General features: G+C 45.2%; 1 protein-coding gene across 1 annotated transcript in view; it reads right to left on the reverse strand.

Annotated features, from left to right (window-relative positions):
- Window positions 1-21013, reverse strand: part of dph6 (diphthamine biosynthesis 6) — a gene marked incomplete at both ends in the record, with an annotated part of 76230 nt that extends 55217 nt beyond the window's left edge. Inside the window, 3 exons of the mRNA XM_080012751.1 lie at window positions 19499-19683; window positions 20002-20093; window positions 20991-21013. Of these exons, the coding sequence (XP_079868877.1) occupies window positions 19499-19683; window positions 20002-20093; window positions 20991-21013 (300 nt within the window). The remainder of the gene's footprint in view (window positions 1-19498; window positions 19684-20001; window positions 20094-20990) is intronic.
- Window positions 21014-23804: the final 2791 nt, after the last annotated feature.

Genomic DNA, 23804 nt, shown 5'->3' on the forward strand with positions numbered 1-23804 from the left:
ACGGATCATTCCGCTCCACCATCACCACGGACGCATCCACCACGGGGTGGGGAGCTGGAAGCAATTTGGCCGGGCGTAGGTGGACCCATTTACATCAAGAGAGACGACACAGTGTCCGTTATGGTTCCCGTGGGGAAGACCAGCGCCCGTTGGGCGTAGATGCCCTGGCCACACCCGTGGCCAGAGGTGCCGCTCTACACTTTTTCCCCTGTGGCACTCAGCCAGCCGGTGCTGAACAGGCGGAGGAGGAGGGAAAACTTGTCACTGCGGCTGGTGGCTCCCTATTGCAACCCGTGATTAGCTGATCTGTGCGACTTGTATGCGGGTCCCTCGTGGGAGCTTCCCCTCCAATAAGCCCATTCAGACTGCCCAATCGGAGCAAGACTGGAGTTCCTACAGGGACTATTTGTGGAGGGAAAAGTGGCCTCTACACTTAAAGTCTATCTGGCAAAAATTTCAGCATGTCATGTACTGTAGGCCTGGACGGCCTCACACCCAGCAGTCACCCACTGGTGTCATGCTTTATGGCGGGTGGGCCCCGCCTGCGCCAAGCCTGAACATCTTTGATCCCTACTTGGGATTTATTGGTAGTCTTACCGGCCCTGTCGGGGCCTCCATTTGAGCCTCTGCATACCGCAGACATCAAGAAGAAGAAGACGAAGAAGAAGAATCATTTTATTCGTCTCACAGGTGCAAATGCACTTAACGCACGCATGCACGCATGCACGCACGCACACACACAGGTGGCTGCAGAAATTCAGCCGGTGCATTTCTCCCATCCTTGTCTCTCCTCCCATCCCAGCTGTCCTTCCTTCAGGGGGCAGCCAGGAGCAGTGGGCAGCCTTCACTACGTCGGCGCCCGGGGACCAATTCCAGGAGGCGGATCCATGTTGTGGTCAGGGACAGGACACGAAAGGGCTCTGCATGTTTTTAATCGGGGTCCTTTTTTGGATGTTGGAGGACCCATGTGGACACGGGTAGAACATCCAAACTCTAATAACTCTACTTCACAGAAAGGCCCCTAATCAGGAGATAACCCACCTGAGCACGGTGCCAACAGCGCCCCAGGGAATCGAACCCAGGACCACCCTGCCGTGAGGCAGCAGTGCAAGACTGTTTCTATGAAGACGTATTTATTGCTGGCACTCGGCTCGGCGAAACGAGTGGGCGAGCTGCAGGCACTGTCAGTCCATCCATTCTGCATGCTGTTCGTGGGCGGAGGAGATAGATTTGTCATGTGTCCTGACACATCCTTCACTCCCAGGTTATAACCACGCCGTTCCGGAGTTAGGTCATTGAGTTAGCGGCCTTCTCCCCACCGCCTTTTGAATCGGCGGATCTTGAAAGGCTTAACACTTGCGCCCGGTAGTGGCTCTGCAGTGTTATGTGGACTGCACTTAGGACTTTAGGTGCAGGAACTAGTTGTTTGTGTGCTTTAGCGGCCAGGAAAAGGGTAGGCCCCTATCCAAGGAGCTCATTGGCTGGTGGAGGCCATACACCTGGCTCACAGGAGCCTATCATTGGAGACCCCACTGACTGTGCGGCCAGCTTCTTGGGAGCCCCCCACACACATTTGTGCAGGTTTACATGTTGGATGTTACGAGGTCTGCACTGCCACATGCCATGTTTGGCACACAGATTTGAGAATGCAGGTGCAACAGAAAGCATTCCACAAGCTTTTTCTTCACACGTTCAAGTTTCAAGAGATTATCGGCATGTCTGGGACGGACACTTAAGTGGCGGGTACGTTATTATGTGGAACTCCCTCGGGTGATAACCATACTGTTGCGTGATGGTATTAGGTCCCATGAGTAATAGATCGCAGTTCCTGCGACAGGGAATGTCTAGGTTGTGAAGGCAACCATGGTGCGCAAAGAAGGAAACGGCTATTACTGCGCTGCCGTACGGTGCCCTTCTGAGGCGCTCAGCAGCGAAAAGAGGAAGAGAGGAAGGCGGGAGCGGGAAAGAAGCGCAGCGTCTTCACTTCCAGTCTTTGATTGGATTACATGATCATGGTCCATCAGTCCCATGAGGGCTCGACATTACGGCTTGTCCGTTTGTCCGGGAAAAGTGGATTTTTTTGTAGGGCAAGTGGAAGAGAAATTTACTTGCCCCACTGGACAAGTTAAAAGTCATTAACAGAAGACAAAAAAACCCTGTGTGAAAACGATAATTATCGCAATATTTTATGCCTCGATGTCAAAATAAAATATACTTACGAGTGCTGTGCTAAGTTCATTATATAAAAATAATGTTTAGCATTTTATCTTTACATTTTTACCCCTATTTTTCTTTGATATTAACTTTGTTAAAACAAGACGATGCTAAAGCTGTCAGATTTTGTTGGAACATTTCTTTTTTTAAGAAATGTTTAATTCCACCAATAAAAGTGTTTTTCTTTTTTTTTTTCCAATGCATCATGGCAAACAACTCTCTTCTTTATAAAACAAAAAACAAAAAACAAAAAAACCTCGAGCCAGCTCCAGGAGGCGAAGGGAAGTCAGCGTGGTAGACTGACGCTCCCTGCCCCGGTGCCAGCTGTGGCCAGCTGAGCTGACTGGCCAATCCCGGCAGCTGGGAAGGTTTCATACGCGTCTGTCTTGTCTTGCAGTGAGAAGTCCGATGTTAGTCCCTTGTGTTTCCTTTTTCCGCACTTGAGCGCCGTTCCGTTTGAACTGTTTGTTAATTAAACCCGGCGTGCCAGATCAACTCCAGCTACAACCCGCGTCACTCTGAGTCCTTACCCCGAACCTGGGTCGCAAGCCTGCCACAAAAGCATTTAACCGAAATTAACAAATTTGACATTTAACAAATTTAACAGATTTTTATCTATATTGTGATAAATATCGTAATCAAATGGTATGAAGTATTTTATCGTGATAACATTTTTGGCCATATCACCCAGCACTTATCTGCCACTCAATACTCTGCAATTTAATGTTAGTTAAATTAATACATTCAGAATACCGAATTGAAACGAATGCATTTTTTCCCTGCGATACGTCCAACTTAGAATGCCTTGATTGACCAATCAGGAGTCGATCCAAGTATTCCGCAGAGTAGGAACCGCTCCCAGTTAGATGGATAGCGTTCCAGTTATATGTTGACACTGTTTGGATGCTTTTCAACGTTTCGTTTGTGCGTGAGAATTCTGCAATTCGAAAGAAAATGAAATCAGTAAACTATTGTAATTTTTACCCGGACAAGTGAAAGGCAAATTGACTTGCCTCAAAAAGTTAATGTCGAGCCCCGCATGAGTAATAGATCTGGTCCCTACTCAGGGAACCATGGTTGTCTTCGCAAAGCTAGACGTTTCATTAGAACATTACACAGGTTGTAATTAGAATGAGAGGCCTGTGTAGGGATGCACCAGCCTTCAGAAAATTACCTTGTAGCCATTATCAATTTCCCAGGCTATTGGTCCTCAAGATAACCCCCACACCCTCCCCCCGTGGTCCCTTCCTGCAATTTTTCTCTGCCTGATAAACATGCTGATTAAAGCGAACAGCGTGTAAACCTTTGATACTTTCCTAAATGAAATCCATGCCCTGCCTGGGGGCTCCACGCTCTGCCACAACGAACGAGCCGTGCACACACACACACACACGCGCACGTACACACACAGAAAATCAGATAAATGGTGTGCTGTGTGTGTGGAAACCCAAAGACATACAGTAGAGGAGAACACACACACACACACACACACACACACACACACACACACACACACACACACACACACACACACACACACACACACACACACACACACACACACACACACACACACACACACACAGACGCACGCGCCTCTTCAGAGTTCTGAACTTTAAGTATCGTTCCACTTTACTTTTACTGTACAGTAAAGACTTCGAGTAAAAGTAGTGTAATATCACCCGTGTCTATATCACCTGTTATGCCCAGGCTTTTTTTTGGTTTCTTCAACTCGGAAACTAAGGAAATAAATGTATCCACAATAAAAATTTGGCTTTGTCTGGAGAAACGCACAGCGGAGCTCGCTCTGGTCATGTGGTGTACCGCCAACATTTTTTACAATTTTTTTTTATAAAGGTTAAAAATACAGAGATTTACGGGAAGATATTTAAACTAGAGGACAGCGGGAGAGAAGGGTAAAATACGGGAGAATCACAGGAAAAACGGGAGTGTTGACAGGTATGCCTCAGCTATGAGTGCCAAAGACGCACCATTGCCAAAATGCCATTTGTAAAATATCAGAGAAATGTTTTTGTGGAATCTGAGCTGAAGTAATTGGAATACTTTAATCTTTGCTATGGTGAGGCCAGAACTCATTGTGAGTTTGGCTTTAGAAACAATGGTTTTAAAATGAAACATCAGTGTTTACAGGCAGCCTGCTTTCCCAAGAACATTGCTTCACTTCTCACAGACTTTTTCAGGACCTTATAACATATTCATATAGATACGCTCATGTAGCATTTGATACCATATTCAAAATTTGTAATGTCCAGTTAAAAGCTTGGTTCCGGGCATATCATATTGTTACTGCAATATGCAGCACATGCGCGGCACCTTGTATATCTATTTCCTACCATGCAGACCTGCCAGTGAGGCCTCACATCAACACCAGCTAATTTCTTGACGGTAAACATGGCGGGCCAGCCAGATAGAATAATGACGCATCAGGTCCACTCGAGTCTCTCCTTTTTAATTTATCCCTCTCTTCTCTCTCAGCAGTCTGTGATGGGAGGCTAGGGACCCAACCACAACCCATGAAGTCACCCCCACCGCCATCACCACAGATACAATTATAACACAGACCATAATACTCAGGGCCAATCCTCCACTTAGAATAACAAGAGGCCAACTTTCACACACACACACACACACACACACACACACACATACACACACAGACACACACACACACACACACACACACACACACAAACACACACACACACACACACACACACACACACACACACACACACCTTGTTTTTCAATGGAGGGTCTAGCTCCTAAAGCTTTTGGCATAAAGAAACAAATTCTCTGAGAGCCCTGGAAAGGGGGTTATTTTTGGATGCGGTTTTGTTATTGTCGCCATTAAAGCTATCATCGGGAGAAATGTAGGAATGCAGAGGCAGCTAATGCCACTCTGGACAAACTGAGACAATGTGATTTCACAAATTCTAGACATACTTCCCATCCACTGTGGGAAAAGCAGGGGAAATAATGAAAGGGGAGGGGAGGTAAATGAATAGAGGCATAAATCTGAAGCGATGGGGTGTTTCTATGTGTGTTCATGATGCCGTAAAATAAAATAAAATACAAAATTAGATTTTATGCTAACTGAAAAATTTATCAAAATGTTTTATGGTCAGACTACCTGAAAGGGCTCAGAGGCAGCTCATGAACCACAATATAATGTTCGATAAAATCTTTATGAGCGCTATCGGGGCCAAATGGTGTTTTGACTGTATTAGAAGAGGGGTCTGGGTAAGAAGCTATAGTAAGTTAACATAAATCAAAGCAGAAGGTCACCAGGACTCCTACAAGCCACAAACCACATCTCTTTCTTCACGACTGTTGGCACAGGATCAAAATCAGAATTTTTTTTAGAAAGCGGTCTTTTCCCTGATCTCATGTCTCGAGACCCCCTTGATTTAAGTGAACATCAGCTGATCCGGGACCTGGAACCGAGGGTTGACTGTTGTCCAGACCGGAGGAGGCAGACAAAACAAAAGGCCTGGCTCCGTTTGCCTCCTCCTCTCCAACAGACAGCCCAGCTATTAATGAGGATCTATGGCCCAGAGCGATGCAGGCCCTCGGCCCCCCAGCCATGTCCATCAGGGTACTTAGCCCCATGCAGTCATTAACTTCTGTTACTAATTGTCAAATTCATTAAACTAATCCTTCCCCCGCATCCGGATGTCTCCTGTGGAAATGGATGGAGCCGGCTGAGTTATTAAGATGTCAGCGGCGGGAAAGATTAAGGCCAGCAGACATGCTCTACAAAGAAACGATACGGCCATTAAACTCTATTTCAAGGTAGCTCGTGCGATATAGTGTAATTATAAATACATACGTCTTGGTAGGAGAGTAAGAGTGTAGTTCAAACGTATTCACAGGCGTGCCTTCAGTCAGGATTTGTATATATATATATATATATATATATATATATATATATATACTGTATATACTGTATATATATGCCCCAAAGATACATACGCGGCAATCACAAAGCACAGAACTGCTCTAGATGGATAACGGGGCTTTTGTATCGGCTCTGAGCTTGAAGGCGCTTGCCTTACTCCCAGTCTGGGTTATATCCTACAGACAACTTCATTAACGGCAACCATGGCAATTAGAAAGCTATAAAATATTAAAAATGAAATATTCATATTCACATTCACATTGAATACATCAGAACCCTCATTAGCCCGGAGCCCTCTCTCAATGGCTGTCAGAATGAGGCCTTAATTATACACCCTAACAATACAACGCTCCATTTTGCAAAAAAAAAAAAAAAAAAATGGCAGCGGTTACACAAGCTCGTTCCCTTTACTGGCAAATCAATACCTAACGGAGCTCAACAGACATATTTTGGAGCACACACAAAAAGACCCGGATGTTGACGTCGGACGATCCCCTGGTTTTCCCTCCGATCCAAAGCTGCCGAGGCGCTGCAGGGAGCGTGGCCGGGCGACGTGGCGGCTCCGGGAAATTAATTAAAGTGCTCTGAATGACAGTTTGCTCAAGGGCATCGAGGTATGATCATACAATAATGTACTCCCTCCGCCGCCGGGTCCTCGTCGTCATCGTATCGACGCCCCCCCCCCCCCCCCCCCCCGCATCCTCTCGCCCGCCCGCCCGGCCGGCCGCCCCGCCCCTCCCTCTCTCTCCTCCCAGGAACCATCAAGTGAGTGACTGGCTGCGACGTGGTTTTTAATGTCGCCACTCCATTAGATAATCTCAGGGCAGGCCGTGATCTAATGGGATTGGTCTCCCCTCCAACACACGGGCGAGGGCTGGGGGGTGGACGTACCTTCGTGCAGCCGTCCAAGTTGATGTGGAAGTGGCGGGTCGGGCCGGGGTCGAGCAATTGCGTCTAATGTAACACGGAGCATGTCAGGGCGTCCCGACAAACTCTAGACATCCCAAAACTGACAGGGAGCTTAGGGGGAAGGCGGAGGGGACGATGGTTATTTGTTTTTAATCAACCTCCTCATTACCATTTCCCCGGATACTCCAAGGTGACTCCCGCCGGAGACGGGACACGGGCGGACGAGGCGGGAAACAAGAATGCGGCTTGAAACCATGTGAAATCCTTAAAATGCGGTCGCTTAAAGACACCGAGGGCCCCGGGCGTCACGACGCGGTGACAAGACGTCGGAATCCATAACGGAGCGACGAATGGACGCTAAGACTCGCTGAGTGACTCTGAACACACCAGCGACCAAAAGCCTGCTCTTAGAGGCGTTCCGCAACATTCCCCGGGGTTAAACTGGTGGGGTTGTCTGTTTCGGCGGCCGAGATGGTGAAAGATGGTTTCCGCCTTTGTGTTGTGTTTTAGCCGCGGAGATGAGTCACCACCGCGTATCACTCTTCGACCGGGGAAAGAGGGAAAAGAAAAAAAAACTTCTTTGAAGGCTTCCTTTAACAGGGTTCCTCCGAGCGGTTCCTGGGGATGACGCCGGTCAAAGTCGGAGAGAAGCCGGGACCACCACGCAGGTGCGAGGAAGACCTCCGACCAGCGACGCCCCATCCGCCTTGCCGTCAACTCGATGAGTGAGTGATGAAACCCCGATGAGCGACAGGACGACTGGGTGGCGATCGGGCCCGATTTCGGCAAAGAGGAACAACAAGGGAGCTCCAGAATCCCTTCCCCATTGTGATTTCTTTCACCCCTTTCACTGTAGAGATCCAAGGAGAGCTCTTGAGGACTCTTGATTTTCTTTCCACCTTTAAACGCGCACACACCACAACTAACACACACAGACACAGACACACAGACACACACACACACACACACACACACACACACACACACACACACACACACACACACACACACACACACACACACACACAGTGATTCATTTACAGAGCAGTTTTCAGGGATTGGGCTTGGGCATAAATATGCTACGCCGCACAGCTGGAAAACCTAGAAATTCATCAGGGTTAAAAAAAAAAAAAAAAAAAAAAGTGGATAGATTAACGTTTCACAAGCTTCCTCACAGATATATATGGTTAGGCAAACATAGGCCTAGTCATGGGGAATGGGGAGGAGTAGGAGGAGGGTCCAGGCCAAAGCAAGCACAAAGCCATGGTTTGAGGCGGCCAAGGACAAGGAGGCTTTCCATATCAACGGGCCTGGAAAACCAAACGCTGGGAAGCAGCGCCGAGACACACAGGGTCCTATCGATGTGCGCTCATGAATACTGGCAATTCAAGCGAAAAGGAATATTTATTACAGGGTCATAAAAAAAAAATAAAAAAAAAAGGCCCCGAAAAAAATAGTAGGCCTGTTTCGACATTCAACAAATTATCAATCGCTTCTTTAATAGCACAAGATTGACTGCTTGAAGTTTTTTTGGACGGGAAAAGAATGGGAGTACTTGCGAATGCTGTGGTTCCCCTCTATCACTAAAAGGCAAGGTGTTTTAATAATAAATAAATAGTACAACTAAATCTATAAGCTGTTGTTTCAAGGAACATAAAGCAAAAGGAGAATATAATAAAAGTAATCATAAAGTAACACTCCCATCACTCACAGAAACACTCTAGATGGCGGTAATATTGGAGGGTTATATTCGTCTTTTTGTCATTTACCACGTTCCGGGTGTTGTATTTATTGTATTTTCAGTTTCTTTTGACTGTTAAAGGAGCAATAGACAACTTTTTTGCTGTTACTTCTCATTATGAAGTTAATGTTGATTGCACAGTGTAACGGCTGTAGAATAATGACACCATCTGTGTTCAGATTGGTTCCCTATAAGCCTCCATATCACTATGCATTCAGAATACCACCGGGTACGAATGCCTGGGAAAATGATCGCTTTACGGCGGTGCGTCACAGGAAGTGCGTCAACCAATGCACAACCATGAGCGGAAATGGGAGACGGTGGAGCAAACTACTCCCGGTAGATCATAAACCCTTCACTATAAAAACAACTCATTGAAATGGGTTGAGAAATGCAAACGTTATCGTGCGTTCACCGTTTGTTTACGGGCCGCTCCCGCCCGAGCCGAAAAAGTCAGTGCTGAGTCTATGCATATATGTCTATGATTGCACATCCCAAATAAATCAAATAAAACTTAAATTGTGACAATTTCAATTTTAATTTAGTGAACATTTTTCTTCTCTTATTTCCAAAGTGGCGTTTATCATTTACACGGAGCGCTCTGGGCGATCGTAAAGCGATCCGGTTGTCTTTGTCACAGCGGTGCAAAAGTTGTCTATTGCCCCTTTAAGCATTCAAGTATGCAATTTGGCTGTTTGCACTACAATGCACCATTAACAAGATAAATTCCTGAGGCCAATAAACCGCTGCTTACATAACAAAAAAAAAGGAGAAATCAAGGGGTAAAAATGTAAAATATGTCACTGGATTTGTTTAATGCACTACAACGATCAACCAAATCCACAAGGCGTACACACACACACATACACATACACACACACACACACACACACACACACACACACACACACACACACACACACACACACACACACACACACACACACACACACACAGCAATGTAAATGTTTTCCTGGTGAGGTCAGGTTCCAGACCCTCAGCGTTCTGGCCGTCCTGTCTGCTATTCTACGAAAACTCCGACAGACATCTCCCCCTCTCTCTCCCCCCATCGAGGGAGACTCCAGGGAGGGGAAAATATAGTGGCGATGCCGCTTTTTTACGCACTCTCCAGACTCCAGACCATGTTTTCCTACGCTCGGTTATGACTTTAGCGACGGGAGGGCAATGGGGCCTGCCGCAGAATATTCCCTCAAAAGGCGAACGGGGCCACAATACAAGGCATAAAAGGCCTCTTCATTTTAGAGTGGATGGACGGAGGGAGTGGAGTGATTTAGAGCGATGCCTTCCCCGTCTGGTGGGAGACAAACAGAGTCATTTTGGGGGGTTTTTTGTTGGTTTTTTTGTTTTTTTACCAGCGGGGAGATCTCCAGGGATCCAGGCCAAGTGGTAAGAGGCTGCTGCTCTATCTGGGTGAGATGTGGAGCTGAAACCAGAGATCAGCCTTTTTTTTTTTTTTTTTTTTTTAAAACAACCCCAGCTCACCTTTTTTTGGAACGTCAAATTTTTTAAAGGGGGTAAATTCCCATTTTCACTTTTATGTGAGACAATTATCAGCTGAAGCAAAATAAAGCCTGATAATATGATTAAACAGTGATGTTTTTAAGAGAATCAAGAGAATAAGTGCGAAAGACAAGTTGAAATAATAAAAATTGTATTACTGTTTAATAAAAATAAAATATTTAAATATATTACATATAAAATGACCCTAAATATAAACTAACCCTATAAACTAATCCTTATTTGTATTTTTTTTTATGTATTTTTTTTTTTTTTTATGTATTTTTTTCCCACCAGTTTGGTCAAGAAAAAATCCAACGCAACACACATAGTTTCCTTTGGAGATGATGCCTCATTTAAAATATACAGTACTGCGTGAAAGACATTATACTGTAGCCAATAGCTCAAATCACTGAAATGCAGACGACTCCTGGCTAAGGCTACGATTCGCCCAGCATCAAATTCACACACACACACACACACACACACACACACACACACACACACACACACACACACACACACACACACACACACACACACACACACACACACACACACACACACACACACACACACACACACACAGTCTTTATTGGAACAATGTTCACCCAAGCAGTGTTAGTGGCTCATGCCCTTGGCAAGGCGAGATAAGGCTATCTGCTTCCATCATCACTAAACAAGATTGAGCAAAGTACATTAAGCAGAAAAATACAAACAAATTACAAAGGCTTGGGGCTAGGCTCTTTATCTAATGTCGGCGTGGACCGCTTCGAGTCGGTCGGAGGGAAATGGCTCTGAGTCTAATAGATCCTGTCCCGCCACTTCCACACAGCCGGAGAACAATACGCCGCGCCATTATCCCGGCACTAACGCTATCCTTCCTCGTGTGCAAAACAAGCCTCGCAATCCCCACGCCGGCGCGTCCACCGACACAAATACAAACACCGCGCCGCCTGAGACCCGGGGGGGGGGGGGGAGACGACGACGCTATCACAGAGGAGAGGCGGAGATGGGCAAGAGATAAAAAAAAAAAAAAACGAACAAAAAAAAAAACACCTGAAAACAGCAGCGTTCGTACACACGATCACATTTTACTGTATCGATAGAATACCACATGAAGGAGAAAGAGCTACGAGGAAAACAGTCTTGATGGAATAACTAACGCATCTTGGGGGCGTTTCTGCCAGGCAGTTCAAGTCTATTGTTTTTAGGAACCCCCCCCCAAAAAAAAACTCTTCCAGTGATAGCATTTAGGTGTCTCTTAGCAGCTTGTATTACCTTTGCTATCGACCGCCTTGCCTCCACCCTCCCCGTGACCCCAGAGGTCATGATTTATGTATTAAGCAGCTTTTTAAAGAAATCCATTTTCCTTTTAAGCCGTCCGACGTGCGTCTAATTCGGCACCATGCCGGTAATCAAAGCAGGGTTGTGTGTTTGATTTCCACCCCCTCCGTCCCCTCCCTCGTTCCTTCACAGCTCTCCTCAGCGACCTGTCTCCCAACACCTCGATCAATAAGCTCCTCCATGTTCCTCGTTTGGCTGCAGATTTCTCCACCTCCTCCTCCTCCTCTTCCCACCATCTCCTCCTCCATCTCCCTCCTCCTGCCCTTCCTCCTCCCCTCTTTGGTCCCCCTCCTCCTCCTCCTCCATCTCCTCCTCCCTCCTCCCTTCTCCTCCATCGCCCCCTTCCTCCTCCACCGCCTCCCTCCTTTGCTTAATATCTTCTTTTCCCCACCTGGTCCCACTTTTCTAATCTCCTCGCAGTGGGAGGCACGCCCTCCATCTTCAGAAGGCTCTGGATAAAAGTGTTGAGGACAAGAACAACACGATAGCGGGGGCCAAAGGTGTAGCGAGCAGAAGAAAGAGAAGACAGAGCGGTGAGGGAGAGGTGGAGTGGAGGAGAGGAAAGAAGAGAAGAGGAATCTTCGGATTTCTGGACGGACCTCAGAGGGCCCCACTCTGAGTGGCTGGTGTCAATAATAAAGAGAGCAGTGGGAGTGGGCAGGGTAAGTGGGGGAGGTGTGTTTGTAGCTATTTTGGGGATGACTATTGATGAGGGTGATATTGACAATAATCAAATATCACAATCTTTTTTTGACAAAATACCTTGATATCAGTTATTTGACAATATTTTCGGGATGAATACCGGTGCTTTATTAATCTATATATGATAATCCCAGGCGATATATCACAACGTCAATATTATATCAATTTATCGCCCAGCACTACGTAGTGTGTGTATAAATAAAATAAAGGATAAAGGGAAATGCGTGTGTGTGTGTGTGTGTGTGTGTGTGTGTGTGTGTGTGAGAAAGAGAGTGTGTGTGTGAGTTTAAGGAATTACCCCCTGAAAAAAACAGCGTTTTTAATTCAAATAAACAAAAGGGACAGAATCAACAACCACACGGGCCAACCGTAGCAAGTGGAGGCAGCTCACTTTTCCCATCGCCAGAACAAAGATGACGTGAAAAAAAAAAAAAAAAGGTTCATAAAAAAAAGAGAGGTTGAGTGTCCGCTGACCCGAGATATCCATTACAGAAATAATAAACTTCAAAGACCACGGATTATTCCCCCCCCCCCGCTAAAAAGGTCTGATGAATTACACGATAGGAAAATGTGATTTGAAAGTAACATTTCCGTCTTGCTCAGAGCGCGGGTGCGATGTGACAGAGATGTCACGGCGCTGCTAATTAGAGCCGGTGTGCCCGGATATCATCTATTGTTCCTGATCGTCCTAATGATCTCAAATGTCTTTGTCTTTATTCATCAGCTTAAAGGTTGCGCACTTCCTCCAGCGGAGTCGCCGGGTTTTAAGAGCTGTCGGGAAGCACGTCCGAAGACGAACGCGCCCACTTCTTACGCGTCTCACAACAAGTAACCGGCCGACGACCCAACCAACATACGACTGAACGCATGAAGTACAACGACTTTGTTGCTTTTGAATTTTATCCCCACGATATTTCAAAGCAAAAATATGTACTTTTAACTCGATTATATATATAGTGTTGTTCTTTTAATCAGGATTTATATTTAAAACTACATATTTTTGTTCATGACCATAACACCACCCCTTCTATAGAAGTAGGTACACTAGCACTTTATGCCGTGCGATATCAGAGCTTTGAGTACTTTTACTTTTGATACTCATATACAAAATAAGTAGTACTACTTTTTCATTAAAGGGGACCTATTATGCTAAACTCACTTTTTCAGTGCTTGTGCACATACTTTTGGGTCTCTGACGGTCCTACTAACACACAAACTGTGAAAAAAAAAGACAACTCACTCAGTTTATATGTGTGCTGTCTGTTTCAGAGAACAGGATAGAATATCATCACTGTCGTCGCAGTAACACACGTCACTTCAGTAGAATTAGAACCGCCCTCCGTCTGAGTAACTCCACCCACGGTTGTGGCGCGATTGGGCCGCGAGCATCGAAGCTTAGAGCTAAGCATGGGAAGTGCTCCGTTGGCTGCGGAGACCAGCACAAATCTTTGAAAAGAAAGAGGAATTAATACCAACTGTCCGTGACAAAACTGCTGACGAGGCAAACGTAAGTGTTTAAAAATGAATTCTCCTGCGTGTTTCTCTCTGTGTGGGTCCACGGTAGGTTGTGGAGCGAGATCGGCACCGCGTTTCTCCAAACAAAACAGTAGATGTATTTACTTCATTTTATTTTCTGACGTTTCTGTAATTGAACGAAACAAAAAAGCACCAAGCCCCGCCGTATCGCACGGTAATCCAAGCTGCTCCGGACACTGCGGTTAAAGTCGGAACAAACTTTCAAATGAGGCCTTAGATCTCATGAGTGTAGATTCGGTAACTGGATTGCTTATTTTGCCTCAAATTTGTTCAGAAACAGATTTTGTTGGACTGATAAGGTGAAATCAGCGAAAGTTTACAGAGAAGTACAACGGAACCCGGAAGCCATACTCAAAACCCATTGGCTCAAAGAACCCGGAACTTTTGCTCAAACCCCATTGGCTGTCGCATGTTACAATGGCTCGAATGCACAATCCAAGTGGTATTTTCAGCAAAAAAACTTTTAAAACATGTTTTGAGGACCTCAAGAGACCATATTAACTTGGTGAAAAGGTACATAATTGGTCCCCTTTAGGTAGCAACGTCAGTGAGGTGCTTTCATTTTGTGTCAGGGTTTTTCTACTTTCTACTTTCTACTTCTACTTCCTGAGTAAAAGGGCTGTAAAGGTGAAAAAGGTCTTCCACCATCCATGAAAACACTCGCCCTGCTGATGATCTTTTTTTTTTTTGGTAGTTTATTTTATTTTGATTTATAAAACAAAAACAACAACAAAAACAAAAGGAAAAAAAACACGTGTCACCAAAACCTAAATCTTCCAAACATCAAACGGTTTTGCTGTCTCTGCTGATTGACGGAGTGCGGAGATCGGAAATGACAGAGAGAGACGGAGACAAAGAGAGAATGGACTCTTTCCTGTACAGCATTGAAAGGGAGCTCTGCGTGCGTGTTTGTGTGTGTGTGTGTTTTAATGTGTGTATTTGTGTGTGTGTGTGTGTGTGTGTGTGTTGGTGGAAGAGCAGGAAAAGGGAGGAAGAAGGCGACTACAGTACGTTTACAGCTCCGTGTGGAAGGGAGGAAAGAGATAGACCTGTTATCATGTAACTGAGGCCTTGTTTGACCTGACCTTCACCACACACACACGCACACGCACACGCACGCAGGGTCACAAGGCATAAAGAGCCACTGTGTCGGGTCACGGAGCACGGAGCGCGGCGTGGAGGACTTGAGGGATGTGAGATGACTAATAGGAGGGTCCGCGCGGGGGCCTGCAGGGGGGCCGGGCGTCACAGCGCCAGCGGTGACTGACACTGCTGATCTGTATCACCCTGCACGGCAGTGCGCTGGACCCACCCCTGAAAAAAAAAAAAAAAAAAAAAAAAAAAAGGGGGAGGGAAGGGGAGCACACGGACACAGCGTTGACAAGGGAAAAGGTTCAACCTGGATCAAAACAAACCCAGAACCATAACACGGACTAAAAAGATGAAGGAAATGAGTAAACGTTGAACGATCGCCGTTTGGATTTTTCACTACGTTCCAGTTCCAGGCCGTGTCTTCGACGCCCTAAAGTAAAAACTTTTGATGGGTGATCTCTCAGTACCAAATAGAAAATAAATGACTATTTCAGTATATAAGGACCAATATTCTCTCTTCATATGTCCATATGAAACTGAACCATGAAGTGACTACATTGCATTGTCACAATACAGTTACAACCAAAAAAAATAAAATAAATAAAAATAAAATAGCCAGCCCTTCCCTTCCTCCTCCTTGTATATTCTGTATATTTTTACATATCTGATTACTTCTGTTTTGTATTTTTTGGGGGTCATTTATTAGCTATTTGTATAAATTTGGCAATTTAAAATATTATTTTTACTACACTATTTATTCCATTTTATTTTCATTATTATTTTCATTCGCCATTTTTTCGGACTGTAAATCTTATTTTGTATGCTGATCGTCTGCAGTGAAAGGCCCGAAAACCTCACCGTGCCAAATTCCTAGTATATGAACAGTAACTATACCGGAATAATACCGGCAGAATAAACTGATTCAGATTCCCTCCCTCCCTCCCTCCCTCCCGTTGACAAAAATGCCCCCCTCAAAAGAGCCAGTTCAGATCCCGCGATCAGACCCCGGCAGGACGGGGGACGGGGGGGACGGCGGGAAGGGGGGACAGGGGGGGGGACAGGGCCTGGCTGTGTCTCCGCTCGGCGTCTCTCAGGTTTCCACTTCAAAGGGAAGCGCTGCCAAAAACACAGACGGCGATGAGAGCGAGGGGAGAGAGCGAGGGGGCCCGGCGACGATGAGGGCCACACTGTCACTCTGATGTTGCCACCGCCACCGCGAGGGGGGATATGGACGGATACGTTTTCCCCTCATGTCATAATTGCCCCCCCCCCCCCCCCCCTCCAAACCCTCCATTGACAAAGGTTCGGGGAGAAAACGATCTCTTCCCTTTGAAACCCGCGAACGGCTCCGAGCCTCGTCTCCCACGGAGCAGAGCGAGGACCGGTCCATAGATGGCACTGTTGACTCATGTTTAGGAGCCGGCTATTCCACCCCCCCCCCCAAAAAAAAACAAAAAAAACACTGGAGTGGAGAAGAGAGTGAAGTCGGAAAGCAGGAATATCAAGTGAAACTCATCAACTTTGAAAGTAAAGGGGGGGGGGGGGGGGGGGGGGGGGAATGCTTTCATCTACGTTCAAGTGTCATTTGCCAAATATAATCTTGTAACTTGTAATTAATTCAAACTACTCGCAAGAATCTTTCAAAATATCACACTTTCTGCAAACAGAGTGTATTTTTTTGTGTGTGCTAAAACTGTTCTTTTCCAGTACGGGGTGATTTAACAGCTAATTATCAGAGGTGGGGTGTTGTGTTGTTTTTTTTCTTTTATCCCCCCCTCCCTTTCCCTCTCCTTTCTCTCATCCCCCTGTTTCCCCTGACACAATCAACACGCTACGCACACTTTAGCGGGGAAATTAATTCCAATGTAGTTTTATCAAGGAAAAAATTGAAAATATGGATCAGGCAGCAAAGCCTTTACGTGTTAAGCAAATCATACGTCATGCCAAACGTGTGACTTATTAAGAGGAGATTTGACGTGCTTTGACAAGAGACGTGCGAGTTTGGAGCACGAAAAAAAAAAAAAGAAGCTCCCAGACTGATTTGGGTCAGAGAAAAATGCCCCCCCCCCCCCCCCCCATAATTCTAAAAGTAAATAGAGGTTTAAAACGTGGGGAGAGAAAGAAAGTTGCCGAGGTGAGGAAGACGAAGCGGGATCTTAAACTTTGTGTAACTCCGCTCAGGAATGGGGGGGGGGGGTTGTTTATGGTACGGCTCTCTCGATGCAGATGAGAGGGGTCAACAGAGAGAGAGGACCGGGGGCCTCGCTCACCCCTGAAGGCCCCGTGGGACCCCTGGCTACTCCGCAGACCCCACCGCCGCCGCGGGCAGGCCGGGTCAGAGCGGTGGAGCCCTGGAAATGGCAAATTAGCCGCCCCTCGCAATCACAGCCAGCACCGAGCGCGCACGCGGAGAGCGGGTTGCATCACGAGGAAACACCCCGTGTGTCGGGACGCGCTCGCGTGCTTTGTTTTAGGTGTGGGGTTCGAGGAAGATGACGAAGGAGGTGAGGGGAGGGGAAAAAAAATAAAAAATGAAAATAGACGAAACAAAAATAAATTTGAAAAAATCGCCCCAAGGCAGGAACCGACTGGCCCTGGCCGCTCGGGCAGCCTGCGAGGCCACGGAGCTGCCTCCAGCTCTGAATTCAAATCTTCCCTTAACTCGGGACCTAAAGGAAGAACCAGCGCCCCCCGCCCACCCCGCCCACCCCGCGCCTTTTCCTTTACACAATGTCAAGCCAAGCCCCATCTCCACAACAAGACCACAACGAGGCTCCAAAACCGGCCGCTGCCCTCGAAACCGAATATCCGGCGTTCGAGTAGGGGGGTGAGTGTAAACTCCAGATCGAACCCCAAACCCGGTGCCCGGAAGACCTGTTGTGGCTCTTCAAGCACGGCTTCCTCGTGGCTGCGGGGAGGGGGGTTAAGTAGTCAGTAGTCAGAGCCAGCCGTGGCTTTTTTTTTTTTTTCCCCTCCGAGATAAACAGACAGAAGGTCTCCTCGCACAGCGTCCTACCATCGCACCGCCGAGGCCTCGTGCATAATTTGGCACTGAATTCATGTTTTCTGAATGTCCTGCAAAAAGCAACAAAAAAAGTGTGTGTGTGTGTGTGTGTGTGTGTGTGTGTGTGTGTGTGTGTGTGTGGGGAGGGGGGGGGGTGTCAGCTGAAATATTCATTTTGTGGTTAATTTTTGCATCCGATCTTTGTGCCAGGCGTAAAAAAGAAAATGTAATAAAGAGATAAAGAAAAGCAACGGACCACACTCACAACACTCACAGAGTTTGCATACGATTCTAATTGAGTCTTTCAACACAGAAACAAAATCTGAAGATATTTACAAACTTGGGGAAAAAAAAATCTAAAAGACGGATGAGAAGTTCATTTTTCTTCGCAGATCAATTGCAGTTTAAAGAAGACACTCGTGTATATGTGGTGTAGTGAAGGGCCCTACAGTGCTACTGAGCTGCTATGAGGGTTAAAATCCAATAGAGAATGTAGTATTATGCCCCATCACGGTATATGCCATTGGTTGCAAAAAATCCAAAACTGTATTTGAGTAATTGTTTTGACAATTGACCGAGGGAAGAAATATAGATGTTACATAGTTATATTGTGTTTTTTTTCCACAAATAACTGACTTCCACACACCCTAAAGTCCCTGTAATTCCTCCCTGGTGTTTATATAGTGTTAGGGGGAGGGGCCATGTCAGGTATGACTCCTCCACGTCACTGAGTCAAGATTTAGCCCCGCCCAAATGATCCGACCACAAAAATGGTGAGAAACAGTTTAACGGTCTAACTCCACGATTCAGTACAACATCGTTCACAGTCTTTTCACATGTTTTCAGCAATTACTTTCTAATGAAATAATAAAAAAATAAAAATAATAAATTGAACATTGACAGGCCTTGAGCAAGGCACTCAATTCACCCTTAATGCATTGGCACTGTTTGAATTTAACTTGTGCTGGAAAGTGCCTATAGAGAAGGCAGAATGAAATGTACTATATGCAATAATAGAGTATTAAAGTAATAAATTAAGTCAGAAATTAAGTAAACAAAGTAATATTTAGTACATTTAGTAAAATTAAGTAAGTAAATTAAGTAAAAAAAAAAAACATTAGGTCCAGATAATCTGCTAAATAGGTCCAGCGTCTGCTAAATGACTAAATGTAAATGTAAATGTAAAAGATAATATGGAAAATGCATTGTCACAACATTAGTCAAAAAAGTATACAGTAAAATCTAATTTATAACGATTAAATGACTAAGGTTTATCACATTAGACTTCGCAGAAATATTTGTAAGTATAACAATATTATCAGACCAAAAATCTGAACTAAGTGAGAATATTATGAGAAATTTTAACTTGAATCACTTACTCGAAAATCTGCAAATGTGTATCAGGCTATGACAATGCCATGCTCTTATCAAGAAACTACAATAATATTTCATTGTAGCATAGCATTTGAATATTAAACTTGCAGTCAAGCTCTATTCCCTCCCTGTTGGTGTGTACCTTGACCAGGTGCAGCAGCTGATACAGATCCTCCACTTCATCTCCCTCTGTGGGGGTATAGTCCCGGCTGATGTCCAGGCTGGAGCCCTGGATGGTGTGTCTGTACAGAGGCAGCTCCATGGCATCAGCGTACAGATCTATAGCCTGGTGTCCCACTGTCTGGAACATGTAACTGTCCAGCTCGTCTGAGGTGGAGAAAAGTAGAACTGTCGGTCAGCCTGTAATGACTCAAAATTGCTGCAGTGTCTGTGTGTGCCATTGTGAATAACTAGTGTAAAGTGAAAAATGGGGAAAAAGGATGAAAAAAATAATAGAGCAATCATGCATTCAAGAGGCGTAATTGCAGTGCTGAATGTGCTTATGTTTTCGCTCTGGAAGGATGTTTATCTAATACTTTATTTACAATTGTGCAGTGGCAGCTGGTGCAGCTGGCTGGCCCACATAGGGCCAAGCTCACCAGGCTCATCCACCTACTGGAACAGAACATCAGCTGCTAGTCTCACCTGCGCAGGCGGGGCGCAGGTTTGCCAGAGCCACGATGTGATGGCCAGCCGCAACGCACTGCATCATGTTGTAGGAGCTGTCCTTACCCCCGCTGGAACACGGCAGGAGGCATGCATGCGTGCGCACGCACACACATACACACACACACACACACACCAGGAAACCATACAATGAATCATTAAGATTTAAGATGGGGATAAACCAATTCATTAAATTAAACCACATTGAGTGTACATCATGTCCTTGGGCTTGCACTGGGATTAATTTAACATCTCTCAATGCCTCTGGCAATCATGACTTGCAAATGGTATATTAAGTAAGGTTATATTTTAATGTATTGTTTTTTTCTCTATTGCAATTAAACTTGATAACATTTTGACTTTTTGATTTTGGTCTTGATAACATTATTTACTTGTGATTATTATTATTATTGGATGTCTATCTGGATTTGCACTGCTGTAACACCTGCATTCCCTCCTGAGTCTAATCTTCTCTTATCTTATCTTATGCATTGCAAATCAACGTAATGTCATTGTGGTGTTTACATATTTTATCTAGTTTATATTTAACTTTTATATTTCCTGAGTTTTTTTTTTTTTTTTTTTAGTTTTATTCTTCATTTATTTTTAATACTCAACTGCCCAGCACAGAGTCCGGAGTTAACCAAAAAAAGGCATTTTACTACACGCTGTACAGTGCAAAATATATGCGACCAGATTCAAGAGGTTTATTTGTCACATACATATACATACATATACATATACATACATATATGCAGTGAAATGTCATGACACCCAATACTGTTGAATCTTTGAAATCACGAATCGCATCATCGCTCCTGTCTGTCCTGGCAGCGTGCTCCAGTTTGGAGGCCACATGGAGGAAAGACATGTTTCTCAAAACACGAGTTTAAACAGAGCATCCGTAAACTCGCCCTGCCATTCATAACGCTAGCGTTGCAGACAAACCAAGCGTTGTGTCCCGTTACCTTATTAACGCGACAACTTTCATTGTCTCTGTCCTGCAAATCTAACGGTGGTTGATTGAGTTACTCTGTCCGTAACTTTGTGATAATTGGTTAAAGACGCGTAAGAGCCGCACGCAGCAGCCACCGTCAGAAACAGCGTGTACACAACAACGCGTGAGAACTACACTTCCGGGTCGGAAGGACCCCGACTCTGACGAGTCGCCCGATAGCATGCCTGAACGAAAAACCATTCACAACCCGTCGCCCGTCTCTCTTGGCTCTCTCTGCCTTCTCTCTCACGCACTTGGACGCAAATAAGCGAATAAAAGGGGCGTCCTGCTCTAGCAGTCGAGTAATTGTGACGATTGATCCACTGCCACGTTCATTTTAAAACATCCCAAACGAAACAGCTTCACTTGCAATTTAGAGGCGCTTAAAGGGAGAACTTTTACGACAGGCAGAGACAGCCGGATCGCTTTACGGTCGCGCAGAGCGCTCCGTGTGAACGATCAACACCACTTCGGAAATAACAGAATAAAGAACCGCGTTCACCGAATACGGCAGTTGAAACGGTCACAATTTAAGTTTTATTTTATTCGTGATTTTTATTCGTAATCACCCACATATATATACAGAGACGCCGCGTTCGACTGCTTCGGCTCGTAGCTGCGATACGTCAACGTCGCCGCCATATTGGTACGGGCAGGGCTGGCCCGTAAACAAACACAGGTAAACGGGGAAGCTGTGGTTTTTTTTTCCGGATAGAAAGCACTTCAGCGTTTACATTTCAATGAGCTGTTTTTATATTCAAGGTTGTATGATCTACCGGGAGCAGTTTGCTCCACCGTCTCCCATTTCCGCCCATGGTTGTGGATTGGTCGACGCACTTCCTGTGGCGCACCCCCGTAAATCGATCATTTTCCCGGGCGTTCTGAAACACAGATGGTGTCATTATTCTACAGCCCTTACACTGTGCAATCAACGTTAACTTCATCATGAGAAGTAACAGCAGAAAAGTTGTCTAACGCTCCTTTAAACAGTACTGAAAGGGGAATACGGGATGGTATCCCACTGGGTGTCACGTTTTGAATGGCGCCGGGTTGTAGGTTTAGGGTAAAAGTGATCACGCCCCACAGAGGGACGACCTCCCGACCGCTTCTGAGAAAGCTGCTCTACCGTACACGTTCAAGTTAAGCGTCAACTTGATCAAACACGATCTCATAGCAAATTTGACCATGGTCTATGGCGCCCGGCATATCGGTATAATATTGGTATTGTAATGAGACTAGATATCGTTTGGGATGTCGGCCATTGTAATAATGTGATTACAGTGAAGTAACGCAAATGTTGAAAAAAATATTTATCGTAAATGATCGCAGCAAAACAGTCATAACGTCAAATTATCGACATCGGGGAAAAAATATTGTGACGTTTTGGGGGGGGGGGGGTTTTGTCTTTTTTTTTTAAATCATCAATATTTCCCCGCGTTGAGCTCACTTCACACCGAAACGGCGATCGCATCCGACAGTCGGATCCTCCTCCTGGTGGCCGTGGGATGAGCTGCGGCTGGGGTTCGCGTCACAAAATATGTCCGTCGTTTTGTCAAATTCAGTGTGAAGCATGCTTTACACTGGTCTGGTCCCCACCATCACCACCACAACCTAAATAAATATATATATTTCACCAGTGGGTAGTTTGGCAGTCCGTGCTTCCCCTCGCAGGGATCCCTGCATGGCCTTTGATGCTCTCTTTGCTCTGTGTTGTTGTGCCAGAGCAGGATAATTGCACCTTCTCCCCCTCAGCAGGCTGAAGGCAACACCTTCCCTCTCACTGCAACCAGAGAGAGACATCTCTTCAACACATGGCTTTTCACCCTATCCCCCCCCCCCTCCTTTTCTCTTTTTTTTTTTTGTTATCTTGTTTTTTTGATCTTTTTTTTTATTTTTTCAACTGATGTGAAATGTGAGGATGAGCACTACGGGGGTAAGGTGGAAGTCGTTGGAATCAATTATCAGTTCGCTCACATTCGTAAAAAACTGTCAGTAAAAATAATTTGAAATTTTTTTTGCAAATAAATACAAATAGATTCATATTCAACGACCTAGGTTGAATATGAAGCTATTTCTATTTATTTTCAATAAAATAACTTTTTTTTTCTACCTATGAATGAATAAGTTAAATAGATTGAAATCAATCAGTCATGGATTGGTTCAGTCTTTGAGCTGAAATTCATAAAACTGTATTTTTGCTATTAGGTTGCAGAATATGAAAATATTTGTTGTTTTTCATCAAATAATATATATATTTTATACCTTTGACAGGATGAGTGATTTCAAATCTCTAGTGTTCCAAGCATTTTGAAACATCACCGTATCTTACACAGATAAAAAAAGAAACCCATTGTCGGAAGGGGCGTCGCTCGTCCTTCAACTTTGTAAACTCGTAAATATATCACTTATATTTCCAATTTTTTGCGGGTTATGGTTTGCAACACGGGGCTCATCGCCTCAGGTGAATCCTATTAGCCGATGCAAATGGCCTCACTCATCATCACTTATCAGCTCTAATTCACAGCCTTTATTATTCACACAAAATAAAGAGGCGTGCGGTTCCCGGCTTTACTTGTCGACATATATAAAAAGAAAAGCGTTTTATGTCCTTATTGTTGTAACGACGGGGATAAAAAACTGTTGATGGATCGGCCGAGCGAGACGCGGAGGCGATGACGTGAATACGAGACGCATAAATATGACACGCGCGCCTTTTCCCAAAGCAGCGTGATTTACGCGGATACACAAACTAATTTTTGTTGCACAAGGACACAAAAAACTTTGG

Source organism: Zeus faber (assembly GCF_960531495.2).
Source record: "Zeus faber genome assembly, chromosome: 13".
Lineage (NCBI taxonomy): Eukaryota > Metazoa > Chordata > Actinopteri > Zeiformes > Zeidae > Zeus > Zeus faber.